Source organism: Mytilus californianus, unplaced genomic scaffold, assembly GCF_021869535.1.
Source record: "Mytilus californianus isolate M0D057914Y unplaced genomic scaffold, xbMytCali1.0.p SCAF_6, whole genome shotgun sequence".
Taxonomy (NCBI): Eukaryota; Metazoa; Mollusca; class Bivalvia; order Mytilida; family Mytilidae; genus Mytilus; species Mytilus californianus.
In genome coordinates this window covers 85,163,634-85,191,448 of record NW_026262712.1, presented here as the reverse complement: position 1 = coordinate 85,191,448, position 27,815 = coordinate 85,163,634, and the positions used below count along the sequence as shown (strand labels likewise).

Genomic DNA, 27,815 nt, shown 5'->3' with positions numbered 1-27,815 from the left:
AAAATTGAAGCAGAATGAAGTGAACTATATATATATGTATATTTCTACTATTTTATTGTTTTTAAATATTGCATATAGAAGAAACAAATCAATAATCCAGGCACATCTGATAAATAACTTTTAGTATATATATATTTATGTCATTTGAGGGTTTTTTCCTCAACAAAACATCAGATACTTAAATATCACATTATATTCCAACAAATTACAATGCATAAGAAATGATCATTCATATATCCCAAATAGACTTGACTGTGTACAGTGTATACAATGGAACCCTCTTACTAGCAAATAAGGTAAGTCAGAATAGCCTAATTCTATACCCCAGAATGCTTGTTTGACTTGTTTAAATAAAGTATTTCAGCAGAATTTATATTTAGCAACATGTTCATTTAATTGAGTTGCATTTCTTTCCTACAAAAATTTGAAAAGCACAGGACTAGGGGGCTTCCGTCTAAGTGCCAAACCCTATTCCAATGTTTCAATTTGAGTTCACACATGCTCAAAGTATATTTGTGTTTCAACGAAATCATATCCATTAGCAAGGCATTTTTTAAAATTTTCATTCATGATCAACATCTTTGTGCATTGCGTCTTATTTAAGTAAGAAACTGCAGAGCTTTCAAATTTTTATACAATAGAATCTACAATTGTTTTCATTATTTAAGATACAAGGTTAAAATAAAAGAGTTCCAATGTCCCCAGCATTGCACAATGTGACATATTTTATCTGTCCAAGGGCAATCACTAAAAAAGACTTGTGTGCTTTGAAACTTTTTATAAATATTTTAAAGAAATGAAGGCTTGATAGCAAATTCAATGCAATTTTTGAAATGATTAATATTTCCAAGAGGCATTACTCTTTTAAAATAATCTGATCGGCACTGATTTTCCAAATTGTTGGAGACATTACTAGTAAACCTTTGATATAAATTTGATAAAAATCTGGCAAAAATTGTACATGTGTGATCGCTTACAATGCAATTTTCTATATAATCAGTCAGGGGTACTACTAATACAAGTGATTTCAGCATTGAAAAATTGAAAATTTTCACAAAAATAGACAAGAAGACCAATCAGGCTACTTAAGATTGTTGACCTTTGTCTGATTGTAAGTGTAATTAATGAATATTTGATTACAGAAAAATTCCCAAGGGTACTTTTGAAAGCTTTAGCGCACTAACTTACTGCCCAAGTGCATTGCTGAAATTAATATACAAGAGAAAGGGATAACTGATCTATTAAGAAAAATTCAAGAAAATTTGTCAAAATATGAAATATTAATGAAATTAGCATTTGAAGATCAAAGGAAACACCAAAATCACTTACATAGGTGATTATTGAAATTTTCAAATCACTAAAATAGGTGATTATGAAATCACCTGTTTGAGTCAATAAGCCTGACTGATAATTAATATTTTCAAGTGCATAACTTTTAAAAATGATCAAGTCATCAATTTCTATTTATTGTAGTTTTGAAAAGATAAGGCATTGATGAGTATTTCAGTATTTGACTTTAGCTGTAACTTCATTGAAAACAAGGACTGTGAGTGAACTCACAAAGAATATGTCAACCCAAATTACGAATAGTATAATTTGATTATCTCCCCTTTAACTTGCAAGATCGTATTTCAATGCTCCATCATAAAAATAGTGTTCTACAACTGTGTAATGTTTCATCAATATTTGTCTAGCAGTTTAGGAGGAGTTGTTTGAATAAGGCACCTGACAGACAAAATTAAATAGACAATAATCTGTATAATTTAAAATCAACTACTTTAGACTGATCATGGAAAGACAAAATCATGAATAGACTATCTTTTAAATTTTGACATTGACACATCTATATAATTGTTTAAATATATATATAATACAAGTTATTAAATTCTTGATACTATTTCTTCATCTGACATTGATATTTGTTGTTTTCTTAGTCTGCTATCCTACAATGTCTATATCTTCTTCCTCTGGAGGCGGAGTTAACCGAGACATTGACAATACCTCTTCTTTCACAAACAATCCACTACGCTTTTCTTTAAGTATCTGTCTGTATTCTTTCCTCTGTCTTTGTCTATCAGCTCGCTGTCTGTTTTTCCTTTCCTGAGACATTTGTCGCTAAAATAGTATTTGAATAAACTGTATTATTTTGTATTTTGTATTAATTGCCTGCACTTGGTTTTATTTAAACAAGGTGCTGAAATCACCCTTGTTAAATAGTTACAAATTGGAAGATAATAATCCAATGGGAGCCCAACAGATGTAACAGTTGTCTAAAATCTAGTAATTCAACTAACATTTTCACGACTACAAAAATGGCTACAATTCAATTTCCATTTCAGAAAAAAAGACAAACAAAAACACAAAACTGGGTTAATTTCAAAAGGTTCATGAAAAAAATCACTGCAATTGAGCAACCTACCAATATACATATTTAATATCTGTATGTTGGAAACAAACACTGTTTGTTCTTCAAGTCAAGAGCCTGTAGTTGATGGTTGATGTCTATCATATTTTTTTCGTAAATTGTATTGTTTTAAAACTTTTAAGATGTTAGTTTTCTTGATTGAATTGTTTCACATTTTTCATGTCGGGACCTTTTATAATTGACTATACAGGTTTGGGTTTTTCTCAATTGTTGAAGGCCGTACAGTTACCTATAGTTGCATATATAAACATCATTTGAACTCTAGTGGATGGTTGTCTTGTTGGCTTTCATAGCACATTATTTTCATACTGTGTAATGTTTATATACAGTAACCCCAATGATAAGGTGATTCATTTAAAATTCACTCTTTCTAGTGTTATGGGTGAATCATTGTTTAGTTATTACACATTAATTTATGACCCTTTCAAAATGTTTCAGAATAGATTGCACAAACTACCAGTAATATTTTTTGGAAAATCACCAAATAGTATACAAGCACATATTCATCGGACTTACTTTAACAGTTAAGCATTAGTAAAAACTTGCAAATCTGTTTAAAATTCAAAGATTCACCCGAGAAAAATTTCAAAATCACTTATAAAATATTTTTGAACTGAAAATGAAAGAAATCTGCCAACATAAACTTAAAAGGACTTAAAAGGTACTTTAGGGCTTTTCCATACTTTAATGAAGGGGGGGATCGCAAGGCACTTTTAATAAAATTAAATGGGTGGTGGTTAATTAAGACAGATAACTTTAACAATTATATGAAATAATCAATTCAAATTATATGCATAGCATGGTTAAAAAAAAAGTGCCTCCCCTCCTTACATTTATTTCTGGAATAGCCCTTAAATAATTTTTTATTTCTGGAAAGAGTTACTTTATATAACATATCTGTTGCTATTCTGTTTGGAAAACATTCATGTTCATATAATATATCTTCTAAAAATTATCTCCCACATTTAATAAATATTTTATTTCCTGATATTTCTTGTCAAGTGTAAAATAATCTAAGGTCCAAAAATAATGTATATTCTGTTGAAGAAGATATATGGCAATACCTTTTTATTTTTTCTTGGTGAAGAAGTTGATACACCATTATCATCTGATTGACAATCTGCACAAGAATGTGTCTTTATGTAATCTTGTATTTTCTCTATTTTTTCTTCTGTCATGTTTGTTATATCTAAAAGTACACAAGTAATGTTAATATAAGTATCATTTCTGCACCTTCCGTAAATTTGGATTTATTAATTTCAGTAGTTAAATAAAGTTATAATGTTTGATGAAAGCTGAATGAAGACCATCTATATTAAGTTTAAGCAACATCATCAGGAAACATATACACACACCCATACTCGATGCATGGTGTCATGAAAATTCTGCTTACATAGCTAGCATCTCACTGCATAGGTTTAAAGTTACATATTTCAAATTAAAAGTACTAAAGAAATGTTGCAATAAATACAAGAAATTTTAGCTAAAATTATGTAGGTCTTTGGATAATGTGATTCTGTATACTTTTATGTTCCTTATGTTCTACTGAAAACAATTTTTTCATTCTTTACCATTTTTTAAACTTATATTGGAAAACATATATTAATTGTATTTTGACCAAATGAATTCAGGACTATACAATGTGTGTTATCCTGCATTAAATCCATCAGTTCTATAAATACTGCTGGTAGTTATCCAAGATAATTTCTGTTGCACTTAATCGAACTCTTGTCACCATGGTTACAGCAACAACAGCAAACCTTAAGTGCAGGTTAAAGACTCTACAAGATTAATGAGATTTGAACATCTAAAAACTACTTTTGCCTAAATTCAAAACAAAATTATTGGTTTATAATGAAATAAAATCGTGCCAATTGAGATTTAAATGTGTATGTGTGTGTAGGTTTTGCCAACAGGAGGGGGCTTAAGATTTCAAATGATTCATCATACACTTCTGCACGTAAATTTTCAAATAATATTATATAATATTGAAATGCTTCCTTCATTTTTGTTGTATATGTACTGGGAGCTCATGTTTTTTAATTTTTTTATTTACTTTAAAATAATAAAGCTATTAAAATAGGTCACAATTAAAACATATCAGTTGTACAATTTAAATATTAATTAATATTCATTTGAAAAATGAGATTCAAATTACTCATCTGTTCCCAAATTTGATGCTCTACTTTTAACCAACCATCATTTCCTTTCATGAAATACCATTTTAAAACTTATAATATGAAGCAAGACATTTCTTTTTATATTGACCTAATGAATTCAGGACAATACAATGTGTGTTATTTTGCATTAAATCCACCAGTTCTATAAATACTGTTGGTAGTTATCCAAGATAATTTCTGTTGCAATTAATCGAACTCTTGTCACCATGGTTACAGCAACAACAGCAAACCTTAAGTGCAGATTAAAGACTCGTAAATCTTTACATTCTCACTTCTGCAAGATTAATGAGATTTGAACATCTATAAACTACAATTGCCTAAATTTGAAGCAAAATAATCGGCTTATAATGAAATGAAATAGTGCCATTCCAGATATAAATGAAATGTGTATGTGTGTGTATGTTTTGCCAACAGGAAGGGGGGTTAAGGTTTCAAATTATCAGTCATACACTTCTTCACATAATTTTCAACTAATATTATATAATATTGAAATGCTTCTATCAATTTTGCTGTATATGTACTGGGAATTCATGTTTTAATTTTTTTTATTTACTTAATTATAAAGCTATTAAAAAAGGTCACAATTAAAACATATATATCAGTTGTACAATTGAAATCGTCTTCATTTTAAGAGTTTTAAATGGTAAAAATACTCCAGAGTCCATATTCAGTTTTTACTTTAACTAAGGTTCTGCAGAAATAATATATTTTAAGACTCATTTTTACAATTTACATATGCTTAGTTAAATTAATATTTAAAACCGTATACAATCATGACAATAAAGAAACAGGTATCTTTCTATCAGTGATTAGGTAGATATTCATTTTACTCTCCAAAGTGATATGTAAATTAATTTATTATTAAACAATCAACAATCAATCAATCCCTGTGTGTAGTGTAGCATCAAATAGGTTGAATTTTTCATTTTTAAATTTTTCATGAAGTACCCCAGTAATGCTGCCATTAGTAAAAGAAATTTTATCTAAATTAATATGTCATTTTAAAATGTGATTCAAATTACTTGACCGTTCCCAAATTTGATGCTCTACTTTAAACGAACCATCATTTCCTTCATGAAATACCATTTTTAAAAGTAATAAAAGGAAACAGAAATTTTTCTATTTTGACCTAATGAATTCAGGACAATACAATGTGTGTTATCCTGCATTAAATCCACCAGTTCTATAAATACTGTTGGTAGTTATCCAAGATAATTTCTGTTGCACTTAATCGAACCCTTGTCAACATGGTTACAGCAACAACAGCAAACCTTAAGTGCAGGTTAAAGTAAAATATTCAGCTGGTATCTACATCAGACGAGTGTGCTATGGCCCATATTTCGAATGTCTTTGAAGAAGGCTAATTGGGGTCATGCTCTGACTTACATAGTCTAACTTTAATATGAATCTTCATGTTAATAAGTAGCTTTTGTTATCATAGCTAAGTCTGAACCCCCAACCCACCTGACTATAAGAGTATGGTGCTATTCCAGAATTAAATGTGTATTTCTCCAGCAGTAAGGGATGAGATGAGCAACACTAAACATCTTAAATGATAAGTATTCTTCATCATGGGTTTTAAAAATTTTTATTGTAGGTGCCTTGGAAAAACCCAAAATACCAAATTATCTGGAAAGCTTACTCAAAAATTCTTTTTCTTGCAGATAATTTATAAAAAACAAAAATGCGAAACAATAATGCATTAATTTCTCGAAGTGGAACACATTTCTATAAGCTGCGTTTGATCCCTTGCAGAAACTGATAACTAATTGCTGTATTGGAAGTACAATTTTAAAGCAAAAAGCAATATTAATGTTATTAAAAGTCTGTTACGAAACAAAATGTATAAAACTAGTCTTACCTTTGCTCTTTGATTGAAAAATAAACAATATTAAGGAGTCTGTCTGATCTATCCGTCTCCGTCTGTCTTTCAGTATGTCTGTCTGCCTGTCTGTCTGTGCGTCTGTATGTATGTATGTATAATATACAATTTGTATCAAAAACTTAAATCTTTGAAGTTCTTAATTCATGTACACACAACATGGTTAAAAGTTTGAATAAGAATGCATTGCAGAATGAAACTTCTTACAATTGAATTCCTGTATGAAAATTTACAAACCTATTAAGAACTGTTTATCTGTGGGTGAAATTCTTGATTTAGGATCTATCATTCTTACAACTTCCAACTGTTCTCTTATTCCAAGATCACGACTTATTCTCTGGCTTAGCTGGTCAACAACTATAACTTTCTCATCTTCCTTTAATTCATTCCTGTAAATAAATAACACGTTATAAAGAACTATCAATTTTGTGGATTCATTGAAAATACAAACTTCAATATACATGATATATGCACAAAGTATACAATTTCCATAGATTCTGTTAGGTGTATGAGCAATATCAAGAAATTTAGAAACTATTACTGGTACCATAGAACTTAACAAAAAACTATCAAAATTAAAAACCAATTGTTCAAAGAACAATCGAAGGTCTTTCCACAAAAAAAAAAACATGAATTTTAATATGAAAATAGTAAAATTCGGTTTAAAATGTCATTTCCAGCGTCAAATGATAGCTTATTGTACGCTGATTCCAAAAATATATGGTTTCTATACAATATTTTTTAAATAAGGGAGATAATTTGTTACTTCCGGCATTATTCAAACGTTTGATTGACACTGATACCAAAAATATCTGGTTCTATAAACTTTTATATTAATTAAGTACAAAAAAAAGCTACTTCCGGTTTACACAAGGTCACTTCTGGTTGGCTTTTCTAAGATTAAATGGCTTGAAACCTAATAAAAAAAATCCCATGGCTTTATCATGTATCCATATGAGGTAAAGCAAAGGTCAAAATCTAGAACGTCAATTTAACCTATGACCTTGAGCTCAATTTCAAGGTCATCAACCAAGGACCTCAAATCAAAAGACCTTAGGTCTTAATCATATTTGATTCATGAGTTATATCACCATATGCATATTTTTAAATAAAAGAGGGGAGAAAACTCTAATTTGATGTAAGCGTACCCTTTAAACCAAAATGTATGTGTTACGACATGTCGCAACTAACAATGAAGTAAAAATATGTTGTCGATATCTAATATTGTGTTTGAAAAGAGGTGAAAATAAGCCAAAATCCAAATTTAGAAATGACCTTTGACCTTGACCCTATTTTCATTTTTTTTGGACCAAGGACCTCAAATCAAAAGACCCTAGGTCTCTATCACTTATGGTTAACCAATTACAATTACATTTTAATTATTCTAAATACAGAAGGGGAAATAACTCTCATATGGATTTTCCGGAACCGCTTTGGTCAAAATTATTTTCAAGATCCTGAGGATATAACGAGCAAATTGGTGAAATAATTTTGTTGTTATCTTTAACGGTTGCGAAGGAGATGGGGTACACAAGAAAAACAGTGTTTGGGGAGATAACTTACACAATAAAAAGTGTTCAGGTTAACAGGGTCAGTTTCAAAATCGTAATTACTGTTCGATATCATATGCAAATAAAATGCTTCGCTGGGGCGCAGCTTGATACGACCGCAGAGGTCGAACCCTGAACAGTTGGGGCAAGTATGGACACAAAATTCAAGCTTGATACAGCTATGACTTTGGATTGTCATTAAATATTTGACACAGCATAGGTTTCTGACACAGGATGAATGTGGTGTAAGAACTGGAAAAAATTCAATTTACCTATTATGGTGGAATATCCATAAACTAAATTGTTTGTTAATTTCAATATATCAAAGAATATGTAGAATTCAATGTTTGATGTAATGTAATAAAGTTGAAATTTGGACCGTTTTTGTTCAATGTGGACCAATTTGGTAACATGTATAAATAATCAAAAATCTAAATACATGGGAGCCCATTTAAATACATCATAAAGGTATTAAAATAGAAAGTGACATCATAGTCATGGCTAAAAATAAACAAAAATCCTTAATCAGCAACATTTAAAGTAATATCTAAAAATAAAATTCCTTTGTAACCATAAAAGCCCATTTAAATACATCATAAAGATATTAAAATAGAAAATGACATCATAGTCATGGCTAAACATAGCAAAAAACCCTTAATCAGCATTATTTAACAGTAATATCTAAAAATGGAAATTACATCATAAAGGTATTAAAATAGAAAATGACATCATAGTCATGGCTAAAAATAAACAAAATCCTTAATCAGCATCAGCAACATTTTATAGTAATATCTAAAAATAAAATTCCTTTGTAACCATAAAAGCCCATTTAAATACATCATAACAGATATTAAAATAGAAAATGACATCATAGTCATGGCTAAACATAGCAAAAACCTTAATCAGCATCATTTAACAGTAATATCTAAAAATAAAAATTTCTTTGCAACCATAAAAGTAAAATAGAAAATGACATCATAATCATAGCTAAAAATAAACAAAAATTTTTTTTATTGGCAAATTTTAAATGGAGTTTATTATACTAAAACAATAAATTTGCAACCATAAACATGATAAAACCCCATTTAAACACATCATAAAAGTATTAAATAATTCAACTACATCATAAGGCTATAAAAATAGAAAATGACTTCATAGTCAAGGCTAAAGGTAAACAAAAAACCTTCATCAGCAAAATTTTATATTGGCAAATTTCCAATGAAGTTTATTACACTAAAATTGTTGGCAAATTTCCAATGCATTTATTAACAATAAAGTTATTGGCAAATTTCCAATTTACATAATTTAAAAGCAGTGTAGATGAGATATTTAAATGAGTTTGAATTACCAACCTTACACTGCTTTTAAATAATGTTCTTTACTCAATTATTTGTCTATTAAAATGGAAACCCTTGTTTTTTAACCTTTTTCCCCCTTATTCCTTAAACATTAGAGCCATAACCACCACCCCCCCACCAAAGCCAATTATTACTTTCCAATGTAACCTAAATTTCCAATATACATAATTTTAAATTTCAGTTCCTCATGATATATAACCGTATCATTATTATTTTCTTTCATATATAAATCTGAAACAACCATCTTTAAATGGAAAATTTTAAAGAAAAAAAAAGGAAAAAAAAAAATCCTACCCCCCACACATTTTTTCAACCCCCTTTTGATTCATCATCCCCCACCTCAATCACAACCTTCAATTTGTGGTATGGTACATTGCAATACAATTTCACAGAGATCCATACACTTGAACACAAGTTTTTGTTGCAAACTAAAAAAATCCTTATTTTTGACCAATATTTGGCCCCTTATTCATAAATGTTTGAGCAATTAACCCCAAAACTCAATTCCTACTTTCTCTTCGTGATAAAAAATAACTAACTTAAAATGTAAATTTTAAACAAAAAAAAAAGGAAAAAAAAAAATTACCCCTTTTTTGACCCCCGCCCCCCTTATGATTCATCACCCCCACCCCCCTTTCCCCCCAAACCAAGCTCAATAACAGCCTTGCCTTTGTGGTATGGTACCTTGTAATACAATTTTAGAGAGATCCATACACTTGAACACAAGTTATTGTCTAGAAACTAAAAAATGCTTATTTTAAACCCCTTTTTAGGCCCCTTATTACTAAACGTTTTGGGCAATTACCACAACACTCAATTCCAGCTTTCCCTTTGTGAAATGGAACCTTGTAGTAAAATTTCAGAAAGATCCATACACTTACACACAAGTTATTGTCATGAAACTAGAAAAATGCTTGTTTTTTGCCCCCTTTTGGCCCCTTATTCCTAAAATTTTGAGGCAATTAACCCCAAAATCAATCCCAGCATTGACCCTTTGTGATATGGAATCTTGTGGTACAATGTCAAAGAGATCCATATGCTAACACACAAGTTATGTCTGGAAGTTACAAAAATGTTTATTTTCGGCCCCTTTTTGGCCCCTAATTCCTTAACAGTTGGTACCATAACCCCTTAAATCAATCCCCACCTTCCTATTGTGGTATTGAACCTTATGGTAAAATTTCATAGAGATCCATTCACTTAAACTAAAGTTAGAGTGCGAAAACCATTGTGTATTCGGACGACGACGCCGGACGACGACGACGACGTCATACCAATATACGACCTCAAAATTTTTTTGCGGTCGTATAAAAATCTAAGCGACATCTTGCGAAACAAAAAAGCACCGTCAGAAAAAAGAGGCAGAAGAAGAAAAAAATAATAATAATCAGAAGAAAACCAATAGGTCTTTCCACAGAAAAGTGGAAAGACCTAATAATTATAATCAGAACAAATACAATAGGTCTTTCCACAGAAAAGTGGAAAGACCTAATAACAGAATTTTTACAGTCAGACTGAAAATCTAGTGAAATTACAAGAGGGCACTATTTGCAAACATTGTTATTTTTTGCATGTTTTAGGAGAATATTCCTTTTAGCTTATTGCATTCGACATGAATGTATGCTATTATATTTCTCTCTTTGCGTATCTTTCTTTAATCCACAGGTTTACTTCTCTTTTCAGTCGGTATAGTAAGTTATCAGATATTTTTGTACTGTCAATATAGTAATTGACTAAAACCTTCAAAAAGATATGTAATAGTCTTTGTGAAATGCCTGAAACCAAGTGAGGAATATGACATTTGTTTTTCACTTGTTCTGTTGGTTGATAACATTTGATTTTGTCAGTTTTATTGGACTTTCCCTTTTTGAATTTACCTTGCAGTTCGGTATTTTTTTTTTTTTTTTTCATCAATTAACTCATCAATGACGTTATTAAATCTTCACATTTTCTACTGTTACATTATTTGAACAAGTTTAACAAGAACAATGATTTTTTTAAACAAGCAATCAATCAACTTAGAATTGGAGACAAGTATCACTTTCAAAATAAATGGGAACAAGACTATATCCATCCAACACCATGCACCGCACACACTATCATATGTCGATGTTTAAATCATGGTTAAAATCTTCAATTTGTCTTATAAATTAAAAGTTTACCTCAAAATAAACATGTGTACTAAGTTTCAAGTTAATAATACCAAAACTTCATAGAAAACTACCGTAACCATCTTTAACCTTAGAATGTCCTAATTTCTTGCTATCACGATTCTATGTGCAGTGAACTATAATTGATGTAAAAACCATTATTTGGCATATGATTTAAAAAGGTCATTACATAATGAATGTGTACTAAGTTTCAAGTTGAAATGACCTCACATGGTAAACTACCTCAACAAAATACTTAATCTGATGCATGGTGGACTAATAGACAGAGAGCACAGACCAGAAAACATAATTTTTCTCTATTTTCATAGGTGGGGGATTTTAAAAAACCTAAGTAAGCTAACATTTCTTCAGATAGAATTTATTGATAACACAAGACAATACCATACCATTTCTTGTGTCTTCTGTTTTTAGAAGAATAATTTGAACAACTACTGCAAGATAAATCTATACTGGCTGGTTCGGATGGAGGTATAATTCTGCTACAATTATCACATGATGAATCTATTTCTGTGTCCTTTATATCTTCATGATCTTCAAGAACAACTTCAGAAAAATCTACAAAAAAAATAATTAAATAGTATTGTAAGGGAAACAACTCTTAACTGAAATCCTACACAAGACTAAAAGACTTTTTACTTTCCTAATCCTTTTGAACATTGCAACAAAATAGTTAAGAGTACAGGTAAAATAAGGGTAATTTAAATAATTACTGATACTTTTTTTCACCTTACCATTGTTCATTAATTTCAGTTAAAATTTTCGTCAGCTTTATAAAGGAAATGCAATATTTCTTTTTTTCCGTGTATTTTTTGCTAATCAAGTATTGAGCAACAGACACATACATTTATGTTATATACTGAACTTTTTTTTGCTGTTGAGGTTAAGAAGATGAAATCACCACTACATGGCTCATTTTGAGAACCAAGTCTATTAAAATACATTTTAATACTTTGCATAATAAAGAAATATGATAGTTTATGAGCACCTAAATATCCTATTTCTGTACCCATGTGTTAAAACCAGAGTATAACACATCTATACACAGGAAAATATCACATGGATAATTAGTCTAGCACACTTTACACATACTCCTAATACTACAAAGTAAAGGAGCAAACCAAATGTGCTTAATTAAAAGTTGGATATTTGAAATGGGTAAATTAATATAATATCTGTTACCAGTTCTTCTTTTAAATACTGATATAAATCTTATTTATCACAAGTTTGATAAAATAATAATGCAAGTCTCCTTGTTGTAAGTGCAATAGAATTTTTTTTGCTCACCTGGCCTGAATACAGAGCAACATAATATCATTATATCTCATTGTGTGTTAAGTTTTTTTTGTTTTTATCTTTAAAACTATCAGGCAAATCTGTACCAAATATGGCCAAAAGTATTCTTTATAGGACTTTCCAGATAAGAATTATATTTTATGGCCTTGAATGAAAGTATCCAATACTTTTCATTATTTCATAGAACATTGAGGTCCAACATTACTAAGATTTATTGTCTTTGCACCTTCGAAACAGATTAATGCCTTAGAACAGGTCAATTAATCCCCTTCCCAACAACCATTATGACCACCTTTAACAGCCTATGGCAGGCTATTGCAGGAAAAAATGTATGGGAGGGTTGGACACCACATGATATTTTTTTCTGCAGGTATAAATAGTCCTACTAACAGAAACCTACACCACAACTAACTATGACATAGCAATGATAAGCAATCAGACTGGGGCGGAATATTACATCCATCATTGATACTAGGATATTGTCCAATCATCATGTTGCTGTTATTACTTAGCTATAACAATAGGGTCAAATTCAATTCTCTGTTTTGGATTAGAATGTAATGGGATTTTGGGGATTTCTGGGAAAACAATAAAAATATGCATGGTCATATCAAACTGACGGTTTGCTTGTCATTAATGATACATTTAAAATAAAAGAAGAACGTGTCCATGGGACACAGATGCCCCTGCTTGTAAATATGCTCTAGTAGTCAATGTACAAATTTTGATTGTGGAAAAGTTTGGTCAGTATATACAACTTGTAGCTAGAGTGTGTACAAAAGAAATTTTCCAGTTATAAAGAGGCATTACTCAAGACCAAAGTGTTGAAAACAGCAAATTTGGCAATTTTTCCATTTATAAAGGGGCATAACACACAAACGGTTAAAGTGCCGCCACCCAAATTTCAACTTGATCTGTGTTTGGTGGTAATAAGCATTGTGTATAAGTTTCATAACATTTGGTTGAGGCAAAGTAATGTTAGAGTTCAGAATCCGCAAAGTCACCAATTTTTTTCCATTTATAAAGGGACATAACAACAACAAATGGACACAAGTTAACCAATGCAGACAAACAGATTTTGCAGGAATGTTTATAAACTGGTTCTTTTTCAAACAATCCCAATAAAAACCTTAAAGAAGCAATGTATGTCAAAAGGGTGCAGAATGGTGTCATTTCAGGCAAAAATTGCCATCAGGAACCTGGAAAGAAATTTTAATTGTGTATCCGTGTGTTAAAACCAGAGTATAACATATTTAAACACAGGTAGTTATCACATGGATAATTATTATGGCACATTTTACACATACTCCTAATACTACAAAGTAAAGGAGCAAACCAAATGTGCATTGTTAAAAGTTGGTTATTTGAAATGGGTAAATTAATATAAAATCTGTAAACAGTACTGATATAAATCTTATTTATCACAAGTTTGATAAAATAACAATGTAAGTCTCCTTGTTGTAAGTGCACTAGACTTTTTTTTTGTTCACCTGGCTTGAATACAGAGCAACATAATGTCATTATATCTCATTGTGTGTTAAAGTTTTTTTGTTTTTATCTTTAAAACTATCGGGCAAATCTGTACCAAATATGGCCAGGATTATTCTTTATAGGACTTTCCTGATAAGAATTATATTTTATGACCTTGAATGAAAGTATCCAATACTTTTCACTATTTCATAGAACATTAAGGTCCAACATTACTAAGATTTATTTTCTTTGCACCTTCAAAATGGATTAATGTCATTGAGCTGGTCAATTAATCCCCTTTCAATCAACCATAATGATCACCTTTAACAGCCTATTGGCTATTGCAGGAAACAAATGTATGGGAGGGTTGGACACCATATGATATTTTTTTCTGCGGGCATAAATAGCTCAACTTGAACTAACGGAAACCTACAACACAAGTAACTATGACATAGCAATGATAAGCAATCAGACTGGGGCGGAATATTATATCCATCATTGATACTAGGATAATGTCCAATCATCATGTTGCTGTTATTACCTAGCTTTTACAATAGGGTCAAATTCAATTCTCTGTTTTGGATTAGAATGGCATAGGATTTTTGAGATTTCTGGGAAAACAATAAAAGTATGCATGGTCATACCAAATTGATGGTCTGCTTCTGTCATTAATGATAGATTTAAAATAAATGAAGAATGTGTCAATGACATAAAGATGCCCCCAGATGTAAATATGCGCTAGTCAATGTACAAACTTTTGAGTGTGGAAATGAAAAGTTTGGTCGGTATATACAACGGGTAGAGGGCGGACAAAAAGAAATTTTTCCAGTTATAAAGAGATATAACTGAAGATAAAAGTGATAGAATGCCCAAAACAGCAAATTTGGCAATTTTCTATTAAAAAAAAAGGCATTACCCAAGAACGGTTAAAGTGACAATAACATATATGACATCGGACATACTTTTATTAGAATTCATTACATTGCATGTAGATCACAGCTCTTCATCTTTTTTAAGGGAGTACCTTTACTTTTGATCTTGTTTGACTCTGCAATTTTGCATTTTAAATATAAGCATACACTGCCTAATTGCATAATTTTGGTTGACAAATAGGCGATGCAAATAACCGTAATCGACTGTACTGATATAAATCTTATTTATCACAACTTTGATAAAATAATAATGTAAGACTCCCTGTTGTAAATGCAATAGATTTTTTGGCTCACCTGGACAAAATACAGAGCGTGCTATTGTGACAACATAATGTCATTATATGTCATTGTGTCTCAAGTTTTTTTGTTTATATCTTTAAAACTATCGGGCATATCTGTACCAAACATGGCCAGAATTATTCTTTAGAAGACTTTCCTGATAAGAATTACATTCTATGACCTTGAAAGAAAGTATCCAATACTTTTCACTATTTCATAGAACATTGAGATCAAACATTACCAAGATTTATTTTCTTAATCATGTTAATAAACTTCAACCACGGATTAATGTCAATGAACTGGTCAATTAATCCCCTTTCCATCAACCCTTATGACCACCTTTAACTGCCTATGGGCTATTGTAGGAAACAAATGTACTGGAGGGTTGGACACCACATGATATTTTTTTCTGGTTGTATAAAAAGCTCAACTAACGGAAACCTACAACACAACTAACTATGACATAGCAATGATAAGCAATCAGACTGGGGCGGAATATTACATCCATCATTGATACTAGGATATTGTCCAATCATCATGTTGCTGTTATTACTTAGCTATAACAATAGGGTCAAATTCAATTCTCTGTTTTGGATTAGAATGTAATGGGATTTTTGAGATTCCTGGGAAAACAATAAAAATATGCATGGTCATATCAAACTGACGGTCTGCTTGTCATTAATGATACATTTAAAATAAAAGAAGAACGTGTCCATGGGACACAGATGCCCCTGCTTGTAAATATGCACTAGTAGTCAATGTACAAATTTTGATTGTGGAAAAGTTTGGTCATTATATACACCTTGTAGCTACAGTGTGTACAAAAGAAATTTTCCAGTTATAAAGAGGCATTACTCAAGACCAAAGTGTTGAAAACAGCAAATTTGGCAATTTTTCCATTTATAAAGGGGCATAACACACAAACGGTTAAAGTGACGCCACCCAAATTTCAACTTGATCTGTGTTTGGTGGTAATAAGCATTGTGTATAAGTTTCATAACATTTGGTTGAGGCAAAGTAATGTTAGAGTTCAGAATCCGCAAAGTCACCAATTTTTTTCCATTTATAAAGGGACATAACAACAACAAATGGACACAAGTTAACCAATGCAGACAAACAGATTTTGCAGGAATGTTTATAAACTGGTTCTTTTTCAAACAATCCCAATAAAAACCTTAAAGAAGCAATGTATGTCAAAAGGGTGCAGAATGGTGTCATTTCAGGCAAAAATTGCCATCAGGAACCTGGAAAGAAATTTTAATTGTGTATCTGTGTATTAAAACCAGAGTATAACATATTTAAACACAGGTAGTTATCACATGGATAATTATTATGGCACATTTTACACATACTCCTAATACTACAAAGTAAAGGAGCAAACCAAATGTGCATTGTTAAAAGTTGGTTATTTGAAATGGGTAAATTAATATAAAATCTGTAAACAGTACTGATATAAATCTTATTTATCACAAGTTTAATAAAATAACAATGTAAGTCTCCTTGTTGTAAGTGCAATAGAATTTTTTTTTTGTTCACCTGGCCTGAATACAGAGCAACATAATGTCATTATATCTCATTGTGTGTTAAAGTTTTTTTGTTTTTATCTTTAAAACTATCGGGCAAATCTGTACCAAATATGGCCAGGATTATTCTTTATAGGACTTTCCTGATAAGAATTATATTTTATGACCTTGAATGAAAGTATCCAATACTTTTCACTATTTTATAGAACATTGAGGTCCCAACATTACTAAGATTTATTTTCTTTGCACCTTCAAAACGGATTAATGTCATTGAACTGGTCAATTAATCCCCTTTCAATCAACCATAATGATCACCTTTAACAGCCTATGGGCTAATACTGGAAACAAATGTATGGGAGGGTTGGACATCATATGATATTTTTTTCTGCGGGTATAAATAGCTCAACTTGAACCAACGGAAACCTACAACACAAGTAACTATGACATAGCAATGATAAGCAATCAGACTGGGGCGGAATATTATATCCATCATTGATACTAGGATAATGTCCAATCATCATGTTGCTGTTATTACCTAGCTTTTACAATAGGGTCAAATTCAATTCTCTGTTTTGGATTAGAATGGCATAGGATTTTTGAGATTTCTGGGAAAACAATAAAAGTATGCATGGTCATACCAAATTGATGGTCTGCTTCTGTCATTAATGATAGATTTAAAATAAATGAAGAATGTGTCAATGACAAAGATGCCCCCAGATGTAAATATGCGCTAGTCAATGTACAAATTGAGTGTGGAAATGAAAAGTTTGGTCGGTATATACAACGGGTAGAGGGCGGACAAAAAGAAATTTTTCCAGTTATAAAGAGATATAACTGAAGATAAAAGTGATAGAATGCCCAAAACAGCAAATTTGGCAATTTTCTATTAAAAAAAAAGGCATTACCCAAGAATGGTTAAAGTGACAATAACATATATGACATCGGACATACTTTTATTAGAATTCATTACATTGCATGTAGATCACAGCTCTTCATCTTTTTTAAGGGAGTACCTTTACTTTTGATCTTGTTTGACTCTGCAATTTTGCATTTTAGATATAAGCATACACTGCCTAATTGCATAATTTTGGTTGACAAATAGGCGATGCAAATAACCGTAATCGACTGTACTGATATAAATCTTATTTATCACAACTTTGATAAAATAATAATGTAAGACTCCCTGTTGTAAATGCAATAGATTTTTTGGCTCACCTGGACAAAATACAGAGCGTGCTATTGTGACAACATAATGTCATTATATGTCATTGTGTCTCAAGTTTTTTTGTTTATATCTTTAAAACTATCGGGCATATCTGTACCAAATATGGCCAGAATTATAGACAGGTTTTTCCGATTATCTGCCTTAGTTTGTGACGCGACTCCTAGGCGTCGTCGTAGTACGATCGCCATTACAACCGTGAAAAAATAGAAACAAGATATAGATCTATATGCCCTGACTGCATATAATTAAATGTAAACACAAGAATGTGAAGTCGTACTTGACCGCGGCAAAATTAAATGTTCTATAAATAATAAAGTAATTAGATAAGGATTCTAAGTGTATTGCAGGCCAGGTGTCGTGTCCTTAAAATATAACTGTATTTGATATGTTACACGCGGGACATAATTAATTTTATACCAATTCTAGTCCCAGATTACATGTCGATTATAATCATTTGGTAATCATAATATTAATAATTATAACGCATACATAAATAAAAAATAAATAGTCTTGACCGGTCGAATGTGATATATCAGAAAAACCAGGGTGCAATTTTATCAAATCATAGAAATTTCTGTGGTCAGACATATAATGAGACAGTCCTAAAATTTAATAATCCACTAATCAGACGAACCTACAGAGACGAGAGTTTTGTGCTTTTTGCTTGACTCACGTATAATACTCAAAATTGAGTGACATTTTCGTATTACTTTGGCAGGGGTGGATCCAGGATTTTTGAAAGGGGGGCGTAGTATTAAAGTTCTTTTTTTTTTAACCTTTTTTGGCTATATTTCTTTTGCAGAAAAATACTTGACATACAATTACTATAGTATGTATAGTATATAACATCATGCTCCAGTCCGTGCTTAATATAAATGAATGCCATTAAACCACCAAAGACTCCATGTAAATTCAAAGCGATGATTAGTTATGTTTTGAAGCGTCATTTAGTGTTTTGCCAACTCCCCTCCCAACCACTCCAAAACAGAGGTATAGTAGATTTTCATCCTTAATCCGTATTAGACTCTTATATAAGTCCCCGGTGTATATAATACAGTATTGCAATATAACCGTGATTAGGGGTGTATTTTACTGAACAGTCGGAATTTCGGGTTGTCGGATTATAGCTACTCTTTCGTAGGTTCTAGTAAACTATTTGATTACCAAAAGAGTTAGACCTTTGAAAAATCCTTTCTAATGTATAAAATTTTAGAATTCATGCACAGAAGAATCTACTGAGGAAAGTTCAAATCAACAGAAGTAACTGTATACGTCTTATAAAGAAAATAAAGTGAATATATACTATACGGCACACAGACCTACATATATATATATAAAACCTTTAAGTTTACATGTAGCCTCGGGGTAGGTTTCATTGTTATTAGCTTCATTTATGGTTAAACCAGACATTTTACCGCTTCCACTGCAAAAGTTTGGGGCACGCAACCAATCTCCCCCCCCCCCCCCTTTTTTCAAATTCCATGATCCGCATCTGATGTCGCGGTGGATCTTCTATACAAAAAGAGGCAGATGCACTGTAGTCATCGGATTAAATTTTATAGATTAATTTGAGTTTTTAACAATCGTTTCACATCGTGTAAACATTCGTCAGCCAGTGTTATTTGACTTTCATAACAAGTTTTATTTAAAAAAAAATGTCCGGACCATACAAAAACCTGTTTATGCAAAGTTTTTTTAGGTTTATACGGCTTTGATCCACTCAGATTTGTTGGCTCGTCTGGAGGCATCAGAGTCATAAGACGTATATGAAATCAAACGAGAGCAGTCATCGTGCAACTCGTTGTGTAATTCGCATATTGATTTTTTCCACACCTGAAGTTTTTTACGATTATTTGTACAACTATTAACTGCACAAGAAATGCTTCCATGTTTTTTTATAACTTTTGGCAGCATCCATAGTAAAATAAATCAGAAAATGAAAGAAATACAAATGTAAACAGAAAATCGATAATGTTTTGATCAATACATGTGCGTTATTTTTCACGGTTGTAATGGCGGATCGGTCACGTGAGAGGTTAATGGATGCGCCCATGTTTTCTAGGTCAATTACAGATAAACCCGTCTATTCTTTAGAAGACTTTCCTGATAAGAATTACATTCTATGACCTTGAAAGAAAGTATCCAATACTTTTCACTATTTCATAGAACATTGAGATCAAACATTACCAAGATTTATTTTACTTAATAAACTTCAACCACGGATTAATGTCAATGAACTGGTCAATTAATCCCCTTTCCATCAACCATTATGACCACCTTTAACTGCCTATGGGCTATTGTAGGAAACAAATGTATGGGAGGGTTGGACACCACATGATATTTTTTTCTGGTTGTATAAAAAGCTCAACTTACGGAAACCTACAACACAAGTAACTATGACATAGTAATGATAAGCAATCAGACTGGGGCGGAATATTACATCCATCATTGATACTAGGATAATGTCCAATCATCATGTTGCTGTTATTACCTAGCTATATAACAATAAGGTAAAATTTAATTCTCTGTTTTGGATTAGAATGGCAAAGGATTTTTGAGATTTCTGGGAAAACAATAAAAATATGCATGGTCATATCAAATTGATGGTCTGCTTCTGTCATTAATGATAGATTTAAAATAAATGAAGAATGTGTCCATGACACACAGATGCCCCCGATGTAAATATGCGCTAGTTAATGTTCAAACTTTTGAGTGTGGAAATGAAAAGTTTGGTCGGTATATACAACGGGTACAGTTTGGACAAAAGAAATTTTTTCAGTAATAAAGAGGCACAACTCAGTTCAAAGTGATACAGGAGTGAAGGATACCAAAGGGACATTCAAACTCATAAGTCGAAAATAAACTGACAACGCCATGCCTTAAAAAAGAAAAAGACCAAAGACCAACAGTACACAAAACACAACATAGAAAACTAAGGACTGTGCTACACTAACCCGACCAAAATGCGCAAAACAGCAAATTATACAATTTTCCATCTACAAAGGGCTAAACACAAGAACAGTTAAAGTTACACCACCTAGATTTCAACTTGATCTGTGTTTAATGGTAATACGCATTGTGTATAAGTTTCATAATATTTGGTTGAGGCAAAGTAAAGTTAGAGTGCAGAAAAGGCAATTTCACAAATTTTTTCATTTGAAAAGGGACACAACTCAGAACAGTACAAGTGACGCCACCCAAATTTAAATTTTATCCATGTTTGGTGGTTATAAGCATTGTGTATAAGTTCAGAACATTTAGTTGTAGCAAAGTAAAGTTAAGAGTGTGGAAACAGCAAATTCAGCAATTTTTACATCTATAAAGGGACATAACTAGAGAACAGTGAAAGTGACGCCACACACATTCGAACTTGATCTGTGTTTGGTGGTAATAAGCATTGTGTCAACATTTGGTTGAGGCAAACTAAAGTTAAAAAACAGAAACCAATTTAGGGACGTACGTTCAGACAGACCAGGGTAAAACTTAATGCCCTCTCCGCCAATCGGCTGGGGCATAAAAATGGATTCTGATTCAATGCCCATCACATATCATGTCCAATTTCATATGATTAAAAGATAGATGAATTTCAAGTTGACAATAACGAATGAGCACAAGTTAACCAATGCAGACAAACAAATTTTGCAGGGATGTTTATAAACTACATGTAGTTCTTTTTAAACCATCCCACTAAAAACCTTTAGAATGCAATATTAATGTATGTCAAAAGGATGCAGTATGGTGTCCTTTCAGGCAAAAATTGTGATCAGGAACTTGGAAAGAAATTTTAATTGTGTATCAATGTGTTAAAACCAGAGTACAAGATATCTATACACAGGTAGTTATCACATGGATAATTATTCTGGCACATTTTACACATACTCCTAATACTACAAAGTAAAGGAGCAAACCAAATGTGCATTGTTAAAAGTTGGTATTTTTCATTATTATGTAGTATGCCAGTGTTTAAAGTTTTAAAAATCTTCTTTGAAACTATCAGGCCAATCTGTACCAAATATTGCCATAATTAATTTTATTTTGTACAGATTTCCTGACGAGAATTATTTTCTGTGAACCTGCAACTATAATACATTTCACTATTCTATTTCTATAAAAGAAGATTGAGATAAAACACTAATAATAAGTATTTCTCCACAACTTCACAATTTAAGATATTAATGTTAATGAACTGATCATTTAATCAACTTTCCATCAACCAATATGGCCACCCTTCACAGTTTACCATAAACAGAAAGTACAAAAATTAAATCTAGATTCCTATTTAAAATAAGCAAGTCAAATTTTCATATAATTAAAATATGGAGGTAAATCTCATTTTGACAGCAACACATTAAAACCAAAGCAGACAAGCAGATTTTGCAAGAATGTTCATAAACTGGTTCTTTTTCTAACTGACAATCCTACCAAAAATCTCTAGGACACAATGCTTGTCCAAAATGCAGCATGGTGCTAATCCAGGCAAAATTGCCATCAGAAAATATATATTTCAATTTCTGTACCCATGTGTTAAAACCAGAGTATAACAGATCTATACACAGGTAGTTATCACATGGATAATTATTCTGGCACATTTTACACATACTCCTAATACTACAAAGTAAAGGAGCAAACCAAATGTGCATAATATTAACATAATTAAAGCTTAAAATGATTCATTACTATAGGCAAGGTAAGAAAAATGTTCAAAATAGGATCTAAAAAAAATATATCTTAAAACAGTTATTCTTAATGCCTACCTCATCGACTACTTGCAAGTTTTATAAAATAATAAATTAAGCCTCTCTGCTCTAAATGCAAATGATTTTTTTTTTTGCTCACTTGGATTTAATACAGAGCAACTATTGCCCCTGCATTGTGTCTAAAAAAATATCAATAACTGAACCTATTGGGCCAATCCAAAATGATTATATCCTTTAGAGGGCTATCTTTATAAGAATTATTTTCTGTGAACCTGCAACTATATTGCATTTCACTATTTCTATAAATTGAAATTTGAGGTTAAACACTAAACGTAATAATCTTCTCTGCAACTTCAAAACTCTTAGAGATTAACAATGGTGAACTGATTGTTTAAATCACATTTTCATCAACCAATATGGCAAATCCAAACTGAGAAAACACAAAAAAAAATTATATTCTGATTTATGAATTAGCAGATTAAAAGATGTAAGTGAATTTCAATTTGACAGCAATTCATGGACACAAGTTAACCTAAGCAGACAAACATACTTTGAATGAATGTTCTTAAGTTGGTTTTCTTTAAAACTGACAATCCCACAAAAAAATCTTGAGGAAGCAATGTATGGCAAAAGAATCCAGCATTCTAGGCAAAATTGACATCAGAAAATACAAATTTTAATTGTGTATCCAGGTGTTAAAACCAGAGTATAACATACACAAGTAGTTATCAGATGGATAATTATTTTGGCACATTTTACACATACTCCTAATACTACAAAGTAAAGGAGCAAACCAAATGTGCATCACAAAAGATATAAAGTTTTCTTTACCTTTTCATAGAAGCCAATTTGAGTAATTTTTAATGGTGACACACAAATTTTCAGTTGGCCACTAATGTGTTATAAACGGCACCAGGAGTGCAAGATATGTATGTAGTCTGCATACTGAAAATGTTGCAATAAAATACAATATTGAAGAAGGAATTCAATCAGAGGACAGCAAAAAAGACCCTGCAGAAAAACTTGCAGGATACCATGCTTATAAAAAATGCTCAAGTGTTCTCCACAGTGCACTCTTGAACAATGCTCAATGTATCAAAAAAAATTTTTAAATAATTCAATACCTGTGTCCTTGATATCTTGTATAATACTGAGGACAGATGATGCAAGGTCACCAAACAGGTCAGCTTCCGTATCAGCATCAACGTCAAGGTAAAGGTCATCACTACATTCAGAACTAGCAACACTGGTTCCTGTTGACAGGTTACCAACATTACAGTAATCATGGAACTGTCTTACCCTACAGGAAATATATATATACATAAACATGCATTAATATAGAAAGAAATTTAAAAAGATACTATCTGAACAACATACAGAAACTCATTTTTGTTCTAATTGATGACCATAAATAATAAATTGCTTCGCCAAGCACAGCTGGATACGACAGCAGAGGTCCAACCCTGAACAGTTGGGGCAAAAATGGACGCAATATTCGCGCTTGCTACAGGTCTGAATTTGTATTGTAAATAAATATTTGACACATAAAAGGTTTCTGACACAGAATAACTGTAGTCAAAGAACTTAGAATTGGTTATATGATTTGAATTTATATTCAATTTTTTGCTTTTGTGCAATACACTTTGCTGTTGCAAATTGACCCCCCCTCCCCCCACAAAAAAAATAATTGAAGAATTTTTCTTTTTAATTTCTGAAATCTGAAATGAGAAAAAATTGACCCCCCACAATTTCTTTTTACCCCCCCCCCCCCCCCCCCCTTTTTTCCCCAAAAAAATTCTTTCCCTCAAGATATGGTCATAATCTCAATTCAAATTTCCAATGGAGTTTGCAGTCATAATTACATAATTACCCATTTAAATTTACCATAGTGCTAACTTAATCTATTTCATAATAGAATTTAAGATATGGTGTCAAATCTTTCATATAGATTTTTTTGTAAAAAAAAAAAAAAATGCAACATTTGCAGATATTTTTACTGGTCTTCCTTTATAAATATGCATTTCTTTAAACATAATTTAAAAGCGGTGTAAGGGAGGTAATCAAAACATTGTATTTGGATTACCTCCCTTACACTGCTTTAAATTATGTTTTGTACTAAAGTATTAGTCCATTAACCAGGACACCCTTGTTTTTCCCCCTTTTTTGCCCCTAATTCCCAAATGGTAACCCCCTAAAGCAAATCCTAACCATCCCTTTGTGGTATGGAAACTTGTGGTATAATTTCAGAGAGATCCATACACCGTTACACAAGTTATTGTCTGGAAACTAGAAAAATGCTTATTTTTGGCTCCTAATTCCTTAACTGTTCGTACCATAACCCCCAAAATCAATCTCAACCTTCCTTTTGTGGTATTGAACCTTATGGTAAAATTTCATAGAGATCCATTCACTTAAACTAAAGTTATAGTGCGAAAACCAATGTGTCTTCCGACGACGACGGCGCCAACGTCATACCAATATACGAGCGCAAATTTTTTTACTCTTGAGTAATTTTTTTGAGGTGTAAAAACTGCAATTTGACCATTTGTTATGATAAACCTTAAACTGAGTGGATACTGTGCAGCATTACATTATTGAACATCATCACGATCATGAACTTTCAAAATAAATCATACATATATATCTCAGTGCCATAATTTATTGAATGTTCTGTAGAGTTCAAGATCCTTATGATCAATTGGTCACATTCCTAGTTTGTAGATTTAATTTGATAAAATGTCAGGAATTTTATAAGAGCATCTTAATTAAGATAAAAATGTTCCCGCTATAAATTCTTTTTTTTTTATATTGCACTACTACAAACCCAAAACTCAACATTTAAAGTAGTGGGTCTACTTGTAATGCTTTTAAAAATGCTTCCTCAAGAAAAAAAAATATCACTGTAGTCCCTGTAGTCTCAAATCTTAAACTTTATTAGTTCTGAGCATTAAAAGTGTCAGAGAGTAAGTAACTTTTTTTTATCAAACCTGTCAATTCCTGCTTCCTCAAATATGTAGTATTCTGTATCATTTGTATTTCTTTCTGGGGAATATTTCCATGATTCTGGTGAGACATCTTTCAGTAGTATATTGTCTAGACACCAGGCACTGTAAAACATTATAGAAGATTTAATCATGCTGGTCAAGTGATATGAAGGACAAAATATATTGTGCATTTAAATGCATACTGTGCTTCCATTTTTTAATCTTCTGATGTTTGAAAAACTGAATGGATACTGAGCAGCACTGCATTACTGAATATCATGAATATTGTCATGATCATAATCAAAGATTTATATTTTCAAAGCAAAACATAAAAGTATCTCAGCGCCATAATTCATTGAATGTAAAGTGGTCTAAGTAGTCCAACTACTGTATCACTAGCCTGTCAACACTGAGGTTGTGAGTTCTAACCTGCTCATTGCAGGTGTGCTTGACTCCAATCTTAATTGACATGGATTGTCAGTTTTCCTGCCAAATGTCATAGTTCTCTCCAGGCACTCCCGCTTCCTCTACCAATAAAAACTGACGGCCACGAAATAGCCAATTTTGCTGAAAGTGAAGTTAAGCACCAATCAATTGGTCTCATTCCTTGTTTGTATATTGCACAGATATACATTTCCATTTATTTTAATAAAATGTTAGAAATTATATAAGAGCATCTAAATAAGGAAAATGCTCACGCTATAAATTCTTTTTTTTTGTTGCATTACTACAAACCCAAAACTTAACATTTAAAGTGATGGGTCTACTTGTAATGCTGTGATCCATGCTCTGTGTTCAAGGTCACTTTGTGACTAAAAGGGATAGACGCCTTTTGGTTTGTTAGGGATTTTCTGTTGTAACTTAGAATAGAGGCAAAAAAATATTATGAAGGCACTCATAATTAATATATCTTCTTTTCCATTGTTTACAGTTTTCTTACATGTAGGCTAGTTTTTTTTTTCTCTCTCATGACTCATGTGTATGAAAGCAGATTCAGATTGGGGAAAACATGTTAAATGTCAATGAGACATCCTCAATTTTTTTTTGCAGGTTTGTCTGTACTCAAGAGTGAATTTGTGGTGTCAATACGATCATATTTGCCAAAAGGTTATGATGAACCTTAAAAGAATGAGTTTTGATTGTTCATTGTTGAAAAGCCTTATGGTGACCTGTAAGGCTGTAGCTATTTTCATCCAAACCTTTGGTTCATGGTTGATAGTTGTCTCCTTGGCAAATGCCCAATCTTTCCACATCTGGTCATGATTAGGGCAGCACTCTTAGTCAATCATAACTACCACATTTCCATATTCTTAAATTTATGAAAGTAATAAGGTATTAACATGGAATGTGAGACTACTACAACACATATGTGTTACGATAGTCTCAGATGGAATACACCATATCTTTAGAATACTACTTAACCGAGTGTCATGCATTCTCAAAATAATCTACCCATGCTCCAACACTGCCCAGTAACTATTAGTATTACATGTGTTTTACACGTGCATATATGTAATTTTTTTCAATGTGAATGCATGGGTGTCATAAATAAAAACCTTGGCATTGTCACCACGTTGTCTGTGAACATCCTGTGAGGCTGTATTTATACTGTAATCTAAAAATCCTCGTTCAACATAGTAAATTCTGTTCTGTATTCAAACGATGTTGTAAGCACTACCACGGCACCGGTCTGAATCACCACGTGTAACATGTGAATAGTTATTAAGTAAACAATTTTGTGATTGGTTAATACATCTTCGTGTAATTCAGAGGTCATTTGCATATTTATTTTATGTTAATCAATCTCGTTGAAATAAGTGTGTATCCTGACAGAATTAAAACAATG

The 27,815-nt window shown here is 31.7% G+C and overlaps 1 protein-coding gene across 1 annotated transcript; it reads right to left on the bottom strand.

Moving 5' to 3' along the window:
• Positions 1-37: 37 nt before the first annotated feature.
• On the bottom strand, positions 38-27,695 carry LOC127706516 (protein FAM199X-like). Its single transcript, XM_052211181.1, has 7 exons — positions 27,526-27,695; positions 25,973-26,092; positions 24,110-24,285; positions 11,953-12,121; positions 6,725-6,876; positions 3,490-3,614; positions 38-2,115 (listed from the first exon to the last, which is right to left on the bottom strand). The coding sequence occupies exons 1-7, from the start codon at positions 27,555-27,557 to the stop codon at positions 1,939-1,941; spliced, it is 951 nt and encodes a 316-aa protein (XP_052067141.1). The 5' UTR covers positions 27,558-27,695; the 3' UTR covers positions 38-1,938.
• Between the last annotated feature and the right edge of the window lie 120 nt (positions 27,696-27,815).

Excerpts from the sequence above, each read along its gene's own strand:
- LOC127706516 (XM_052211181.1), bottom strand. The coding sequence starts at position 27,557 with ATGTTCACAGACAACGTGGTGACAATGCCAAG. Across the intron at positions 12,122-24,109 it reads ACAAGATATCAAGGACACAG|ATTTTTCTGAAGTTGTTCTT; the intron begins GTATTGAATTAT and ends TTTTTTTTGTAG. Across the intron at positions 6,877-11,952 it reads AACAGAAGACACAAGAAATG|GAATGAATTAAAGGAAGATG; the intron begins GTATGGTATTGT and ends ATTTATTTACAG.